The 19,352-nt window shown below is 37.3% G+C and overlaps 1 protein-coding gene across 3 annotated transcripts in view; it reads left to right on the forward strand.

Annotated features, from left to right (window-relative positions):
• pard3ba (par-3 family cell polarity regulator beta a) overlaps positions 1-19,352 on the forward strand; it is a 195,367-nt gene that overhangs the window by 100,482 nt on the left and 75,533 nt on the right. For all 3 annotated transcript variants that reach the window (XM_052126534.1, XM_052126536.1, XM_052126535.1), the window contains exons 12-15: positions 3,006-3,179; positions 10,385-10,511; positions 14,863-14,992; positions 17,344-17,456. In XM_052126534.1, the coding sequence (XP_051982494.1) occupies positions 3,006-3,179; positions 10,385-10,511; positions 14,863-14,992; positions 17,344-17,456 (544 nt within the window). The remainder of the gene's footprint in view (positions 1-3,005; positions 3,180-10,384; positions 10,512-14,862; positions 14,993-17,343; positions 17,457-19,352) is intronic.

Consider the following 19,352-nt stretch of genomic DNA (forward strand, 5'->3'; position numbering starts at 1 on the left):
GGTTTTGGGTAGGGAGGTAGATTTTGTTGATTTAAAACTTGATCGCCACCTGCTGGGCAGAGAGGAGAATTTAGTAAAAAAGGACTTAAATGTATCCGTTTATCACCCACACTATCATATAACTTCTGAAGACATGGAATAAACCACGGGAGTATTATGGATTACTTGTATGCTGCATTTATGTGCTTTTTGGAGCTTCAACGTTTTGGTCGCCATTCACTTGCATTGTATAGACCTACAGAGCGAAAAACCTTCGTTTGTGTTCAGCAGAAGTCGTCATGCACAAGTCGTGCACATCTGGGATGTCATAAATGATGAGAGAATTTGTATTTTTGGGTGAACTATCCCTTTAAGAAAGGATATAGGCCTAAGTAACTTGTGAGTGTGTGTATGTGTGCATTCGCGTGTTTTCTCAGTACATGTGCACAAGTGTTTGTCTGTTTTGTTGTGGACCCTTTCAGATTAGTATCAGTGGTCTGCATTCAGTGACCCCTCACAGGGGTCAGGATCATCTGCCGTGACACTGGCTCTCTGGAGTCTTAAGCAGCTCGAGTTGCTTTTAGCGGCTCTTTTGTTCCTGCTCACCACAGTTTTATTTAGGAAACCACAGCTGTGAACTTTAATCCAATTCACTCCATACCAGTCTTTTCACACTAATGACATGCATGCATAATTGCATCTGAATTCACTGGTAATGCATTAAACATTTAACAGTGGGATTAAACTCTTTTAGTGACTCTAATAAGTTGCCTTATCTACAGTTCTGTGCACTGTCTAAGTATCTAAATGTTGCAATGTTTCTAATTTAAAGGATTAGTTCACCAAAAAATGATTTACAAACCCCTATGTCTTTATTTCTTCTGTGGAACACAAAAGAAGATGCCAGGCAGAATGTTAATGGACTGACAGCCTCAGTCTCCATTCCCTTTCATTTTGTGGCATAAAGATGCTATGAAAGTGAATGTTGACAGAATCTAACTGCATCCCTTCAGCCATATCCCTATCAAATTGTGTAGTTTTTCCATTTAACAAGCATTTTTTTCAACTAGCTGCAGTGAATTATGACAATTCTTTGTTTTTATGTCACTTTGTAATGTGTGTGTGCAATCTTAAATCTGAGACAATAATCAGAAACGCTCATTCAAACCTCTTCAAATTGAGTTGCGACGTGCATTTCATTGTAGTAAAAAACAATGATTTGCCAATTATTTTGAGTCATCGCTCAATAGTGTTCCCAGAAGTCTTTTCATTGTTTGACATCTTTTCATAGTTAAATACTGTGTATATATTTGAACACTGCTATTTATCACTACGGTATTCAATTATATAAACTGGAATAAAATATGTTTTAATTATTTAAATGTATTATACACACACACACACACACACACACACACACACACACACACACACACACACTACCAGTTAAAAGTTTTTAAACACTCATTCTTATTTTATTTTTTTCAAATTTTAGAATAATATTTAAGTCATCAATACTATGGAATAACATAAATGGAACTATGGGAATTATGTTGTCTAAACAAGATCCAAAATAAATCAAAACGGTTATATTTTATCATCTTCAAAGTAGTCACCCTTTGGCTAGAATTTGCAGACATGTACTCTTGACATTTTCTTAAGCAACTTCTTGAGGTATCACCCTGAGATGCTTTTTAAACAGTATTGAAGGAGTTTTGTTGCGAGTTCCTAACTTTTTTTTTTTTAAATAAAATTTTAGTTTTATAACGAAATAAATGAATATGGTGGCACAATTATTTATTTTCACACAATTATTATTCAAACATTTAAGCATACGCCTTCAGATCAAAAGATTTTTAAGATCATGAGAAAAATTTCAGTCAAGTGTTTCAAAACTTTTGAATGGCAGTGTATATAGATATTTAACTAAACATATTATATATAAGCTACTGATTTACAATATATATTTTATAGCATTAAAATAATAAAACTTTTTGATTGCTTTGTCAGTTCAAACCAGTCTGGCCATTCTCTCTCTTCAATGAGGCGTTTCCATCCGCAGAACTGCCGCTCACTGGATTTTTTTTTTTTTTTTTTGTGTGTGAAAATCCCAGGAGATCAGCAGTTACAGAAATGCTCAAACCAGACTGTCTGGCTCCAACAATCATGCCATGGTCTAAATCACTGAGATAAAAAATTTTTCCCCATTCTGATGGTTGATGTGAACATTAACTGAAGCTCCTGACCTGTACCTGTGTGATTTTAAGCACTGCACTGCTGCCACATGATTGGCTGATTTAAATAATTGCATGGCATGATTGTCGGTGCCGGACAGTCTGATTTGAGTATTTCTGTAACTGCTGATCTCCTGGGATTTTCACACAAAATAGTTTACTCTGAATGGTGCCAAAAACAAAAAACACCCAGTGAGTGGCAGTTCTGTGGATGGAAACACTCTTGTTGATGAGAGAGGGCAACAGAGAATGGCCAGACTTGTTTGAACTGACAAAGTCTACAGTAACTCAGATAACCGCCCTGTACAATTGTGGTGAGAAGAATATCATCTCAGATATATATATATATACAGTATATATATCTATTAATGATCTACTGTAAATCAGTAGTAATATAATGAACAAAAAGCTAAAATAGTTTAATATTAACTTGGTTGTCTGTAATAGTAACTGTAGCACTTTACTAAAAGGTTGTGTTTGTTAACACTAGTTAATGCGTTTAATGCGAACTAACATTTAAACCATTTATTTTTTACTTTTGTTCATTGTTTATGTTAGTTCATAATGCATTTACTAATGTTAACGTATACAACTTTTAATGTACAAAATGTATGGTATTAGTGGGAATGAATTTAAATCAATATCAATACATACTGTAAAGGTAACATTCATTGTTAGATCATGTTAAATATAACCTAATTGTAAAACCTTACCATTTGAAATAACTTGGAGTAGCTTCCTCATCATTGGTACTATAATACTGTTGTATTGTCTTACTTTTTTCCCTTGCAGGACGGTCGCTTGCATGTCAACGACCAGCTGATAGCTGTTAACAGCGAATCCCTGCTCGGTCGTTCCAACCATGATTCCATGGAAACGCTGCGGCACTCCATGTCCACTGAGGGTAACCTACGAGGAACCATCCAATTGGTGGTTTTGCGAGCTCTGGAGGGATCACCTGCCCAGGTATGCCCAGTTCCTGTACCGTACCATGTATCCCGCTACAGATCGCTACCACGCAGGGCTTCCGAGCCTGTGTCACTAGCCTCCATCCACCGGTATCACCGCTATCACCATCACAGGTTATCACGGGACATCTGTGACATGAGTGATATTTTACACACATGAATGCTTGCTCTACGTTTTTATCATAGTTACATGAGGGTATCAGTAAGCAAAGATGTCAGGTAGAAATGTTTCCAAACGAGACATGGCAACATTAACATGGACATTTGGAAAAGTTATTTGAATTTAATCTCTGGAAATATAGTGTTTACATTCCCTGTTGACACATTAAGATTTGGTCATTTCTCTAGTTCTTCTTAAAAGTGAAGTATGTAGCTTGTGTGTAATTTCGATGTATTTTTTGTAGTACTTTGATCCGTTTGTTGACTTTAGTGGAGCAGAAATTACATGCTTACCCTTAAATGGTAACAAACTTCTTGTTCTCACCTGCTTCCTGCTTTTTTACTAACATTCTTCTTGTATATTAATTTTACACTTTTAATTTATTTGTTTAATTTTTCATCTATCTAAATCTTTTGCTTTGCTCTGTTTTTTTAAGCACTGTCTGTTTCCTATGTGGCTGAACCTACTTTTTCAAATAAAGAACCTGAAATATTTGCATGTTCCTGTTTCCTTTTAACCCTTGGGGCTTTTCCTAACTTCTCCTGGCTCTTTTCTATATGTTCTACAAAGGGCATGGGATGACATACTTTAAATATCATTCGTTTTTTTTGATGAGTTATTGAAATGTATCCATTTCTTTCCCTCCAAAAATCCACGTCCCCTCTATTTATTACATTGACTTAAAAAATGTGCTTATTAACCTAATAATATGATACAGGACACATTTTAAAGCATTATGTGTATTCATTTACAAAGTAATCATTTACTGTAATTTAATAACTTTTAAGTTAAAAAAGTAGCGTAACATTAAATTGAAAATTCCTGTAATCAGATTACAGTTACTGAATTCCATTTAAAGTAATTACTTTTAAGTACATTATTGCGCTAAAGTTACATGTATAAATACATTTAAAATATGAATTTATTTGTACATAATTTCTGTGACAGCTGAAGGGTGTGTGACAATGAATGAGGAGGAAATATAGACATTTTGTATGAGGAAAAGTGATTTAGAAAGTAACTTAGAAGTAAAATAATTAGTAATGTGATTACTGGTTACTTTATCTAAAAAGTAAGTAATCGGATAACATTTTTAGAGGAGTAATTTTTAGGATTACTTAACCCAACAATGGCACTGTGTAAATATGTTATTAAACACAAAGACATGTCAAGAATGGAAGAAACACAGAGGTGCATGGGTAAATATTAACAATAATGCTTTAGTCAGGGTTTATCTGCCATATATGTACAGTATTAGCAAAGTATTATGCGACCACACAGAATCAAACAAACGGTGGTACTATTTATATTACGTTATCTTCGTCCATGCTATGAAGTCCCTGTTATCACATGGTTAGTTAATGCAGGTGTTGAAAATAACCTTGAAGAGAGTTAATTTGAGGCTCTTTACACAAGCACGTTTCACTGAAGAAATGTATGCCACTTATATGGGATTTTGATCTTTTTATGGGTCTTTTTTATTGTCAGTTTTACACCATGTCTCTGTTTCAGAGTGTCCGCCATGTTCACTGGGATCTCTCTTTTGTTAATGTGGTGGTAAGTTCAGGACACTTCCTGGTGTGTTAGAAAACCTGTATGACCATCCGTTAGTTAATGACAGAGATGGTTTCACATGATAAATACATGTCTTTATACCAGCACTGTAGCCAAGACAAGTCTGACAAATAATAGGGTCATTTTCAAGATCAGAAAATGGTTGAAGTCATTGTCAGATGATCTTTGTCTTTGCTAATCAGATTTTTGTTGTCTATTTTGCACAATTATGCTTTTTCGATGTGTGTTTTTCCTTCAATTTAGGATAGACACTCTTAAAACTAATTTGTTGGGAGGGTGAATTAATTCCTGGCATCAGCATATCTCCAAAATGTAGTTTTCAGCCAAGAGAATATAGCAAAATTTCTTTTCCAGAAGACACATTGCTAGGTGATGGTTTTGCTTTTGATCCTTAGGGGTCCAAAATTCTGTAGTCCAAAAATCATGGGTCTGGATTAAGTGCAACAGTAATGGAATATATAACCCCTCTAAAACAAACATCTATATAGAATGTTTTAAAACTAAATTTGTATTTAATGACAAATGGTAAGATCTGGACTGGAGACAGAGCAGTGTGGCAGGGAATTGGCAGGAGGCGACATTATTTTGGCTTTATTTGAACTTGGAATACCTAGTCTTTGAATTAAAGGTGAAACTGGGACAGTTCATCAATTCCTGGATCGGTATCGGCTCCGATACTGACGTTTTTAGACGGATCGTGTATCGGTCCGACGAGCGCGATCCAAATCCGATACTGTGTGTTGGTCATGTTCGTTACTGTCAAGCTCAAAAAATGACACAAGAACCATTAAAACACAAAGTCGTTCATATGACTCTTACATTTTATTCAAAGCCTCTTGAAGAGGTGCGATAGCTCTGTGAATCACAAAAGGCTGTTTAATATGTAAATATATAGAATGCACAGCACCAGCGCATTAGTGAATGGCACTACTCTGTTGACACAAACTCATGCACAGGCTTGTGATGCACTTGCGGCTATTTTTAGCCTTCACAGCGGTGCGCAATATTCGAGCGCTACTCAAGAACAGCATCTCAGATGTAGACACTCAATAGTTCGGTTCACTTATAATATGCATTTAGAATGGCACTGGAGGTGCATTGTACCAGAATATGAATAAGAAACTAATTAAGCTACTGTGAACTTGCCTACAAACAGACACATACAGGACGTCCTGGAGAGTTCAGAATGTCAAAATAAAAGCATGAGTGTATAAAAAGTGCACAATTGAAATATATTACTGTTGTATGTAAAATTGAAATTAAAAGTCTATAATAATAATATTAATAACTATTTATCATCGTTAGTATTAGTTTACAATTTTTAACAATATTTAAGTTGAATGTGTTCCAAAAAATAACTGTGTTAATGAAAAGTGGACTGATGTCTTACAAATAAATTGAACAAAATAGAGATCTGAAGTCCAGATGCAAGTTGAAACATTTTTGTAAAAAGTCCTCCACTTTGACAGGAATTACTGTTAATTTTGCTGCTACATTATCCAGTATACTAGTTAATAATAAAGTGTTTCTTAATGAGCTATACATTTATATGGAAATAATGTGTAGTTATAGGTTTGTGTTTTTTTTGCATATTAAAGAGCACACCCAATTAGTTCCACACAATAATGTAAAGATATTCTAAACTGTTAATGCAAAAAAACAACACCAGTATCTGCTTGTGATCGGTATCGGCCGAGATTTCAGATATTGGAATTGGAATCGGTGCATTCCTAATCGGTGCGGGCGGTAATGGTTGCTTGATAGAAGGTGATGTGTCATGCTGATTCTTTTCTATATGAATCATATGCTGACAGAGCGATCAATATGCCATTAATCACCCAGACATATTTTAATGATAAAAGAAAGGGTGGGAGTTTAGAAAATCAAGTGTTTGTAGACTAAATTAATAGGTTGGTTCCTAAACTCAAGGATAAAATTGGTGACATTTTGACAAAATTACAAAATTGTAGACCATGTCTTTCTATTATCATTATTCCCATACAATAAGTACTAAAAGTATTGCTAATGGTGAAAACAACAACATTTTGGACACCACCGTATTGGTAAAACCTTGGTTTTCTTTGAAGAACCTTGTTTTACTGTGATTCTTATATCATAATGTGGTTCATATTGTTGACTATATACTTACTGTAGGGCATTGTTTTGTCTTCAAAAGCAAATAATCTAAAGCACCTCTGTTGCATAATATACAGTTGAAACCAGTCTAAGGTTCACCAGCTAAGCCAGGTTGGGAGACTAGCTAGACCAGCTGAAGACCAGCTTTGACAGGCTGGGAGATTATATAGACAAATGGAAGGCCAGCTTGGACAGGCTTGTAGACCGACTAGACCAACTTAAGACCAGCTTGGATATGCTTTGAGACCATCTAGACCAGTTGAAGAATAGGTTGGCTAGACTTTGAAACCATATATGCCAGCTGAATACCAGATTGGCCAGTTGTAGAGACCAGCTAGAACAGTTAGAAGACCAGGTTGACTAGACTTTGAAACCATGTAAACCAGCTGAAAACTTGTTTGGCCAGGCTTCGAGACCAGCTAGAACAGCTGAAGATCTAGTTGACCTGGCTTGTAGACCAGCTTGACAAGCCAAAGACCACCTTGTAAAGGCTTGGACACCATCTATACCAGTTATAGACAAATTTGGACAGGCTTGGAGACCAGGTAGACCAGATGAAAACCACCTTGGCCAGGCTAGGAGTCCGGTTAACTCCAGCAAACCACCTTAGGCTGGTTAAACTTTTTTCAGAATGCACATGAACCTCACTAAAGTTTAGTTGCAGGTTTTTCTGGAGTACCAAAGGTCAACACCAAGGTAAATTCACAATTGGACGTTATTTCATGTGAAACTACCATCTTTGTTCTTCTAGCACTTCCTGTTCCTAATTCTCTTTCCACCTCTCTTTTCAGAATAGCTTTGCTTGCTCCACCCAGTCTGGTATCTAATCCCATTAACTCGCTGGATATCCTTTTGCTCTGCTAATTAATCAGATTACAGTTTGGGTTCCTTGAATGAATTGCAAATTTGGGGTTTTAATGAAAGGAAGTCTGCGGCTACCCTGAGGGTACCTAACCTTAGCTAACCCTCACTGCTACCAATGTGTGGAGGGGGTGGAGAAATGCATGGGTTTAGAGTCTCGTTCCAGAGGCGGTTTCATTTGTCCTTTTGTTGGTTCTTTGTCCTTGGCGTTAGACTGAGACTCCCCTGTGAATGTTGTCTGATTAAGACATGTAATGCTCAGTTTTTGAAGGCATCAGATAGCCTCTTTTACAAGAGTGTGTTTCTCTTTGTGTGCATGGTATTGATGTGCTTCTTCAATGAATGAGAATATTGTTATTGACATATTGACAGACGTAAAAAGAAACTTAAGTTTTACATTTTCTGAAGAAAAGGTGGTTGTTGCCCCAGCAAAAGTCACAATGCTTGGGTATTGCTCGTTTGGTTGTTAAGGTGTTCCAAGTGGTTTTAACATGTTGCTAAGTGGTCATCTCTTGTCTTTTCTGGGTGGTTTTAAGGCTGTTGCTATGTGCTTGAAAAGGTATTTTTAGTTTTTGTGCATTGCTGTGTGGTTATGAGGGTGTTGCTACAGGGTTTATAGGGTGCTCTGAGTTATTTTGCAAGGATATTCTGGGAAGTTGCTTACTTGCCCAAGTCAAAAGAGCCCACCTCCAAGTTGATATTCTGGTCCCCAGTGTTGGGGAGTATATATCTAAAAGTAGTAACGTTACTACAATTTTTCAGTAGCGGGACAATAGTGTAACTTTTTCAGTAACAAACTGCATATTTCATTGACTAGCACTGTAGCGTCACAAAATGCTAAATTTGTCACAATGCATTGTGAATGCATCAATGAAGCAGAGGGAGTAATCGAAAACAAGAACGTCCTCTCTCTCTCTCATGTAATACAGGGAAATCCAAATTATTTGAATGTATCGGTTCTTTCAGAAAGTTCATAGAAATTAACCGGTTAAAATAAAAAATGTCCTTCAATTAGTTGTTTGAATATACAACTAGATATAAATTACATGGGACGAGTACTTCACTGCATTGAAGCTTGATGCTTAGGGGTTCCCTAACACCAAGTCTGAGCAATTATGATGCTTGCCTTAAAGAAATAGTTTACCCAAAAATGAAGTTTTGCCATCATTTACAGTACTTGACCTCATTTTGTTCCGAACCCAAATGACTTTAATACTGGTTTAGAATGGCATGATGCTGTAAAAACATTTTCCTTTTTTTGTGAACTGTCACTTTAACAAGCAACGCTAATTAGATTTCCTACAGTAAAGCCCAATTCTGCAGTGGTTGAAGTCAAAAGGAGGTGAGTGAATCAATAGTATCGGCTGTTTAAATTGGCTTCTCATTATTTTGTTGCCCTCCACTTGATTTTTGGGAGTTGTTTCTCCATTATTCTTCAAGTAGACCTGCTCTCTGTCTTTTCCCTGGCAGCTCTAACATTTTGCATGTTAGACACACAGGCGTGATTTCCATTGTCAAAGTACTCATCACATTAAAAGATGGTAAAAAGCATTCCTTGCCCTCAGCGTCAGGGTTTTAGAGTCTCTTTTTGGTGAGACAAATAATCTCTGAGGAGAAAGATAGCTAGAGAATCAGTCCTTTTTGTCCATTGAAGATTTTTGTGTGTCTGAAGACTCTGACAAAGACAGACAGCAATAGAGCGACAGTGAGCAGGAGGCACATGACAAGCATGTCGTTTCCACATGTAAAGAGCCGTCATACCGACTAATGACCGTCCTTCAACTGAGGCTTAACGTCTCGACAAAAGAACGCCGCTTTCATCTCTCTCTCGCCGCCACACAGAATACTACAGCGTGAATGCATTTAACCACACTTTGATATGGTGATATCCTAATACCTTTCATGTCCATCCAGTCAGCTTGGGCCTTATGCTGTGAATAGCGTGTTTGTACGTATTGCGTGAGGTTTGAATGACATTAAAGTCTACAGTGGTCTTCCTCTGGGTTCTGCTTCCCAGAAGTTGACAGCTGTTAGTTCCTTTGTCTATTGAGAAGAATCCATCAAGATACATCACTTGGTGGCCTCATGCCTTCTAATTGACACGTTTCCATTACTTTTTGACTAATTCCGTGTGATGGGGTTTCCTTTGGCCTATGAATATTTCAAAATGTGTCATAGGGTTTGTTTTATCCTTTTTTGTCATTTACCAGTTGGATATCCTGTCCCGCATGGCGAGTGTGTATACATTCCATTTGTGGGCACCCTGACAGCATGAATCTGATATTAAACCAACAAAAGTTGGTTAGCTTGCTGGTTTTAAAATGTCACAATGTTCTTGTTTAGGATATTTCTCCCTATCAGCGTCATAGTTTGGTGCAGCCGAATTATGATTGTTCTAATTTGACAATAGAAACCGTGGTTTTGTTTTACAACCACTGTTGTGAATGATCTCTTTACGCTCTTCTCTTTAGGAGAATCAAGATGTCAGACAAACTCCTACAAGAAACGACTCTTCTGTCCTGCATCCAAACATCAATCAGACCAACAACTCTGTACCTCCATCCACCGCAAAGAATCGTTTATATGATGCTGCTCCTGGTAAGTATACATATACAGTACATTGATTAAATGTCTGGAGGTTGTAAGTCACGGTTCTGTTGGTTGCGAACAGGCATTCCTTCTTAACTTCAGGATCGAACTGCATCAGGAGGCAGATCACAAGACCTCCAGTGTCTGCACTCCCATTTGTAGTCGGTTACTGTTACGGATGTCACCTAAAATCACCAACTTTCTTTAAAAATGAATTATATCCTGTTTTGTTGGTGCAAATTGCTGTCATTGTGACCGCTTCTGCAGGAGCATATTCTTTTGATTCATCTACTATTTTCAAACATGGTTGGTCTAGGTATATATATTTGACCATTGCGTCTCACTGTTTTTTTGTGTCTTGCGCCATCAATGCCATGTTTATAAGGGGCTGTTCACACTTGACCCGTCTTTTTGTCTGCCAGCACAGTTTTGGAATTGACCATTGCGACTTGTCTCACTGCTTTTTCAGTGGTCCTGTTTTTAAGACTTTGTCAACTTTTAAAAGCGCTTATTGTGGCACCCGTTCCATTCATTGCACTGCGTCCAGCTTTTCTTCAACACATTTGTATGAATGCCTCCTAAGGCCACATCCACACTAATACATTTCATTTTTGTCCTCCAGAGACCAGAGTGCGAAGCCAAAATACATTGTCCACGCATGTGTATGCGGGGGTTGCACAAGGTTAAAATGGATGGATCATTGATACAGTGTTTTCCTCCATCAAAAACTGAGCATTTTAAAAACTCTTTACACTGCCAACTTCGGAAAACACTGCCGTTTGGAAAATGGATTGGTGTGGATGTGGCCTTGGATAGCATATCAAGTTTAAAGTAGTTCAACTTTGAAAAATGCATCTTGTGACACGAGTTCTGTTGCATGCTGTTACACTCTGTCTAGCTATTTTTAACGCAACAGTACCTCCTTTGTGAACAGACCCTTACTGTGGAATATGCATTCAAATACAGACTGTTACTAATTTTAAAAGTAATTGGTTGTTGGTAATGTTAAGTGCTTTCATCTAAACTCTCTCACTGTTAAAGCAACAAATGAAATGGGTCACTGCTTAACAAAAGAATACATGCATTCATCAACACAACGTGATTACTGCTTTGCTCTTCTGTATGAATGAGTTCATTTTCTCTCTCTCTCTCTCTCCTCATTTTGCACGCTGGTGTAGCTTTCCATTAAGTTTTCAACTTATACAAGTTGGATATCTGCCCATCTCATCAAGCAGGATGAAAAAGCCAACGATGATATTTTTGTTACATTCCCTTCCGCTTTTATGCAATGAGGTCTGACCTTGAAATCATTACGCTGATGAAATGGATTCTAAGTGGGCCTTATTAGCATACCCGCAATTGTGCAGAGCACACCAGAACGGATAACAAACTGTTTTAAATTCACACTATTCTATCGCCCATGCTCTCCAGAGAGTTGCAGTGCCAACACAAAAGACTCTTCCTGTGTTTTTTGTAATTTTTATTCTGGAAACCATTGTTTACTGATTAGCGTCTCTTGTCCATCACTGTACATAGTCGCACAAAGTGGGATGTGATATTTAAACAAATCTCATTTTCAATTCAGATTACCTTCCACATTCAGTACAGTCAGATTTGGTAAAATCTTAAAAATGTAAATATCGTCTTGAGCATATAAAATGTCACATCATAGAGTTTTATCAAGGTATAGTTTTTAATCATGCATTTTGGCTGTGTAGTTTGACACAGCAGCATACATTTTTCCTGTCACTGTGTTGTTGCTCTCTTGCAGTAGTCACTTTTTTTGCTTTAATGATAAATGGCTAAATGGTGGAAGAAACGGAGACAGCAGTGCAGAAAATTGAGTAATAATAGAAATATTTCAAACCAGTGCTGCTCAAATTGATCAGAAGACCCATGTGGTCCTTGAAAAGGTCTCAAACACCACTGTGTATGTAATTCCTAAATAGTAGATGATTCACAATCGAGTGCCCATGGTCAAGTGTGCCTTATTCCTCATAATGGTTGGATTTTAACACTTTATGGGAATAGTTAATCCAAAAGTGACCATTTCGTCATTTCGTACGTACCCTCATCAAGGTTTTCTCTCTTATGTGGAACATGAATGATGTTTGGCAGAATGTGGAACGCTCTTGAACTTCAAGTCCATACGGCTTGTGTGCTTTATTCAAAGACTTCAGAACAGCCTGATCTCATGACATTTATGTGAAAATGGCAACATATTTGCTAATCAAAATTACATGTTGAAGCATGCTGAATTACAGGCTTAGTTTTAGTTTCCAAGTGAAATGTCCAGTGGGGGTGGGCACCAAAATTGAGTTAAATAATGATGTAATCAAATGAGGTTTTTAAGGTGATTATTAGATTGACATTTTAATAAGTAAAACATACTTCCCTAACCTAAAACTTTAACCTAAACCTAACCAATAGTGTCTCAAAAAAGAAATGAGAGGTGTAGGAGTGGTGGTGGTGTAGTGGTCTAAGCACATAACTGGTAATCTGGTAATCAGTAGGACGCTGGTTCGAGCCCCACAGCCACCACCATTGTGTCCTTGAGCAAGGCACTTAACTCCAGGTTGCTCCAGGAGGATTGTCCCTGTAATAAGTCCCTGTAAGGGACTACCAAATTTATGCGTCTACCAAATGCATAAATGTAGGTGAACAAAACAAACATTCTTACCCTTAACTTACACCTAAACCTAACGGATAGTGTTTTAAAAGCAGATTTAACATTAAAAGCACATTTAGTGAAGCAACCTCATAATTTTTACCACTTCTATGGCACTTTCGCTTCACTTTCACTTTAGTTCCGTGCGTCATGGGCCGTGCTTGAGGCTCGGTCTCCGAGTCCATAGTCCCAACACACTATCACAGTGGTTCTCAAACTTTTTTTTGATGAATGCCCCCTACTTAATCCCCTTACCCATCTATTTCTGCCTAAAGTACAGTTAGTGTTACTATAGTAAATTCAAGGGTGGTGATGTAGAATTCTGTACCAAATTCTAATGGTTTCCGTCCTCACTGATTCTCTCAAAGCTCTGAGTTGAAGAGCTCAGGCTTTAAGCGCCTTGCTCTCGCGCTGCTCTGTCTGAGCCGTATCCATCTACAGAGCATACAGATGCATTAGCCAAGGTTGTGCCTCCGCATGTGTATCTGACTCTGCTAAACCAGATACTTCAGATGCGTCGCTAGACTTCAAAATCCAATGAACCACGGTACAAACGCATACCAACCCTTATAATTGAGAACCAACTGATATACTCTAAGTCTAGATAAACGTTTTAATGCAAAGAGGAACTTGATGATAGATTTGATTATCATGACTGATAAATGCCCCCCTTTTGCAACCTAATGACCCCCCTCTACAAGTTTTCTCTTTGAACACCCCCTGGGGGTGGGGGTACCACCCCCGTTGAGAACCTCTGCTTTATCAGGTGAGCTACCGCAGAAACTAATCATGTTGTAATAATGTGTAAATGTATGTGGGTCTGTAATAAAAGTGTTAAAATGTAAAGTTTTTCAAATGATGCGTTAGCACAAAAGTGTTTTGATATAATAACACAGCAGTGTTCGAGAAATAGAGCTAAAAATAAGTCCTTATAACGTCATAAATAGCCGTAGTACCCATGATTTGTGTGAAAGTGAATAAAACGCACAGTTGTTATAGCGCCTCAGCAAAATTCACATTCATACACGTGCTTCATTAGTGCACATAAATATTACAAAGGAGTTCATGTTTTATTTTAGATATTTTAGGAATATTATGGTAAATTTCCCATTACTGCAGTGTCCAGACTCAAAATTAGGACCATTAAATATAGCATGAAAATGTTGTAATAATGTATGTTGTACCCAATATCCATCACCAAATACATAATATTAATTTGTCCAGGTAATAGAATTAAAAAAAAAACGGTGTTCATCAAGCCATTTATATTTCTACTGCAACACTTTTTTGCCATGGATACTTCTCCCAACTTGCTAACTTTTAATATGTACACCTATTATTTGTTTTTTGGTGTTAGGACTCCTCATTACCACAACAAACATTGTCATTACTGAGTTTAAAGGTGTCAAGAATGAAATTTAGAGATTTTCAGTGTGTTACAACTTAATTTTCCATTTGTTCCTCACACAGCTATTGTATGAATTGGAATATATGAAATTAAACAGAGTGGAGACTCTTTAGAACATCTCCTTTCATGTTCATGTCATATGAAGAAAGACACTCATTCGGGACAACATTAGGTTGAGTAAATAATGAAAGAAGAATCCATTGTATAAAAACATCAACATAGAGCTCCATGAATACACCTCTTGTAATGGTGTATATAATGTTAAACCTGTCATTTCCAAACAGCTCCATATAAACACCATGGCGGGCGACAGGAACTGCCAGAGAAGGATTTCGGTGAAGATTATTTCCCTCCTCCACCATCTGATCTTGACCTGCTGGAAACCATCTCTCCACGCAAGCATCAACAAGATCGGTTAGTTATAGAGAGCATAAAGAGTAACGTCACCGATAATATCCCAATTTCATAGAATTTCTTTGAAAAGCTCTTATCATGAAACCACATAATCTGGCACTTTGATCTACATTCAGTATAATTTCCTGAGGGCTTCGTATAAAGACTTTAAAGTGACTTGGAAACACAATGATACCATGCAGAAAAATCATTTATCTCATTGTCTAGCTATAGGTTCAAATGCTCATGCTTAAATGTATTTCCTAACAATGTTATCCAGTCTGCATACATGCGTAAATATATTTAGATACATATTTATGCCAATACTGACAGATGTTAGAGACTTGAAGCTCGTGTGTAATTTTATTGATTTTAAAATAGATTGTATCCCAGGTTAGTATTCATAGTCAACTGTAAGTAAGCCATTGGTAGGTTTATGGTGCAGAAATTACACACATTTTTAACGCATTAACTACAAAACCTAGTGAGTTGCTTACCTAAACAGAACTTTAAGGCATCATAGTTTCATAAGATTGTGGAGGAGGCCAAGTCGATGTTAATTACGGGCCAAGCTCCTAAGGTGCACAGCTCATCGAACTGTATGTAGGAAAATGCTGAAATTTGGCACACTGATAGGGGTTGGTATGTCTAGCCCCTATACACAATGTGAGGTCTATATCTCAAAATCTCTAGCGCCACCAACAGTTCAAAGTTTCACTTAAGTTTCGGCTTTTAACTTTTGAACCGTATGTCCTATAAACAAAACAGTTTTTTCCTCTGATTCCTTGAATCAGTCCTATAAGTTTGCATTGTTCTAAGCTCAGCCCACTAGTTTTCCAATTTTTTTCAAACTCCTCCTAAACCGTATTTCCGATTCGCTTGAAATAGGGCATGTATCATCTAGATAATATGGTGTGTTCAAGTCATGTCAGAATGTTGAATGTACAAGAACAGCACCACAAATTCGTAATTGCAAGTGGGAACGTGTCAATTTATTGGTAATTATTTAGTTTTACTTGAGGATTTTGACTGTGCAGTTTAATTGGTTAATTTGCAATACATTGTTTGTACTGTTAATGAAGAATAACTATAAAACGTGCCAGAAAATAAGACTAATTTAGCTGGTTAATGCACGGCAAGCATTTGCAACAAAACTACATTTCCCATCATTATATGTGGCTGCACAAGAGTGATAAAATTGGTAGATAAAACATTAAAACGGGTTCGTACTTTCCGACTAAAATCACTTGAACACACATAACATAGTTTTTACGATATATATGACCTTTATAATTACAAACTTCCCAGTGGGACTTGAACGCATCATTAGGTCAAACAGTTCTCGTATACAGCATTAACAAATTCAATGGCGAGCACACCAAAATGGTCGTGAAGCTGTATTTTCACAGTGCTTTAACGTGTTAACATGAAACTTGGTATATGTCATCACAAGCATGACATGAGGGTACTTGCACAGTTTTGGCACAGTGCCACCTAGTGGTCAAGAAATATTTAAATGGCTCTTTTTGTTTATAACTTCTGAATAGATTGGCCTAAAATCAGGAGACTTTTCGCTTTAAATTCCATGTGGCATATGGAGTCAAATGACACCCAATTTGCCATTGTCAACCATATGTCCTGTCCGCCATTTCAAATGTAATTGAAAATCGACTTTTTCAATCTCCTAGGCCGTACATCCGATTTGCATGAAATTTGGCATGCATCATCTAGGAACACACATGACAATAAATTACAATTTATTGATGCTTTTTGATAGACCTACACATTCTCCTATAACACATAAACAAATTATATAGCAAGATGCCAATAAGCATCTGAGGCTGTATCTCATAGACGCTTTGTCATAAAGACATGAAACTTAATATGTGGAATTGTAGCCAAGCTTTGACAAAACCATATCAGTTTGGTGACAATGCCACATATTGGTGAAAAGTTGTAAGCACTTGTATTACACTAAGTAATCAAACTAATGTCTCTTTTTTAACCACTTTGCTTAAATTCAAACCAAAACGTTTGCCACTGGTGTGCTTGGCCAGGTAATTGCTGCTTGCAGCTATATTTATAAGTGTGCTTGGATTTCAGTAGTTCAATCTAATTATAAGGGATTATTTTAGCAAATATTTGAATGCGCTATTTCATGTTTATTCTTACTTGTGTATCACATTGTTAGCTTAGCAACATGTCAATGTTAAAACAACATTGGAATCACGTGAGCAGCCATTTTTGTGTGATTTGCTCCTACTTTTTGAGGTTTCATGATGGTTAGAATGGTTAGCCCATTGTACCATTCATAAAATCATTTATCACCAAAGAATGCATTGTTTTCACAAAGTTTGATAAATGTTTTATAGGCCTGAGAGGGAGCCTGTCACCCATATTAGCCATCCCGCCAACCAACAATATCCACAACGACAGAAACTGCCAGATTACTCGACGTCGAAGACTTCCAAGAGTATGGATTTAGGTATGGAAAAATTTGCTGGTTGGGTAAGAAAAGTAAATTCTCTGAAAACTGTTTTAATATCTTATGAATTATTCCATCTCAAGTAAATGTATCATGTTTTAAAAATTAGATGTTTTACTGGAAAACCTGACAAAAATGCTGATTTTGTTTGCAGTGAAACCCCTTTCTGAGAGCATTCAGTGCAAAATAAAGCCCTATTGCTACTTATTACCCAGTGTTAGCCACAGATGACCCTGTTAAATTATCCTTCTCCCTTTCCCACCACCTTTGGAAACATGAGGGATATTTCTGTGCTCCACAATGGGAAGTTTTCTCCCGATTCCAATTACATTTCATTAGGGTGGAGTATTGGCTTGAGCGCCACAGCCACTGCACTAATCTCCTCGCTGCTGAAAGCTGATTGGATTTCATTACACACATCTCATCATGTCGAGCGTTCCTGCCATCTTTTATCCTCTCTCCAGACCTTTTCCCCTCCATTTATTTCTTTATCGCCTTCTATGGCTGATTCTTTATATTCTTTAAGTTTACTCTTTCAATTTTTCTTCACATGCCTTGTGTTTTGTGGCATCGTTTGCCAGTTTTTTTTTTTTTTAACATTTCTTTATGATAAATGTGTTTGGTTAACATAACACATTGAGACTATTTTATTTGCCACTATTTAAGCTGCCATAGTTTAAACTTCTTAATCAAAACCTCTCGGTTCCTTTAAGAAACATTCATATCACCAACATTTATCATTCAATCTAACAAAAGTAGTCACATTTTTGTAGTTCAACTGTTTCAACGGGCTGTTAGCAACACCAAGGTTGTGGGTTTAATTTCCATGGAACACGCACACTGATAAAATGTTTAGCTTGAATGCTTTAAAAGCATCGGCCAAATCCCTAATGTATAACCTTAATGGCATGTGTTTGTCTGTAAGTGCACATTTTCAGTCTAGCAAATGTTTTCCACCTCTGTATTACCAAACGTTGAATCACAAAGGTTTTTGTCAGTCAAGGGTGGCCCATGTGAAATGGTTTGGCTGCAGTTCTGGACGCTAGCGTTTAGAGTTTTGGCTCGACTCTCTCTGTAACGGGTTTGCTTTGCCAGTCAATGCTTTTACCATCATTAGCTGTAGCTCTGCTTTTATGCGAAAGTGCAGCGCTCTTGCCAAATTAGGTTTTAGCAGAATTTGTATAACTAGATTTTATATATTATCTGAAGAAAATGTGAGATGTACTTACCCGTGCAATATTTACTTCCACTATGTTAGTGTGTCCACAAATAATAGTGATGCTTGCCTGAACAAGTACCTCTAAATATACATGGAATAAATACGAGTGTTGAGTGTGTAATCATGCTTATGGATGATGTTTTTGGAATCTTTTGCGGGTATGGGTGTTTCTGTGTGTGTAAGGGTGTGACATTGTATCCATGCTTTGTTGAGTGTGGATAATCCACATTTTTAGGCACCGTCGAGCATTTAAAGCCAAAATAATTTCTTTTTATTCTCCTGTACCTTCATCAGCCCCATCAGCCCTTTTTCTCTCACATACGTGTCCATGTGTACACACGTGTGTAGCCACCCGGCTCAGTGCAGCCTCTCTTTCAGTGTTATTTCTCTGTTGGGGAAATTGAGCTCATAAAAGATGAAAAGGATTATTTAAGAGAAATTGCAGTGTAATGAAAGCCCATTATTGTATCCCATGGTGCAATGCCTGTGGCAGCAGCTGCTCTCCACTGCTCAATCCTGTTTGTGCCGATTACATTCTCTCTCTCTCTCTCTCTCTCTCTCTCTCTCTCTCGCTCTCTCTCTCACACACACACAAAATCTCTCTCACTCACACAAACTCTCCCTTTCTCTCTCTCTCTCACTCAGTCACACACACACACACACACACAAAAACTCTC

Source organism: Xyrauchen texanus, chromosome 5, assembly GCF_025860055.1.
Source record: "Xyrauchen texanus isolate HMW12.3.18 chromosome 5, RBS_HiC_50CHRs, whole genome shotgun sequence".
Taxonomy (NCBI): Eukaryota; Metazoa; Chordata; class Actinopteri; order Cypriniformes; family Catostomidae; genus Xyrauchen; species Xyrauchen texanus.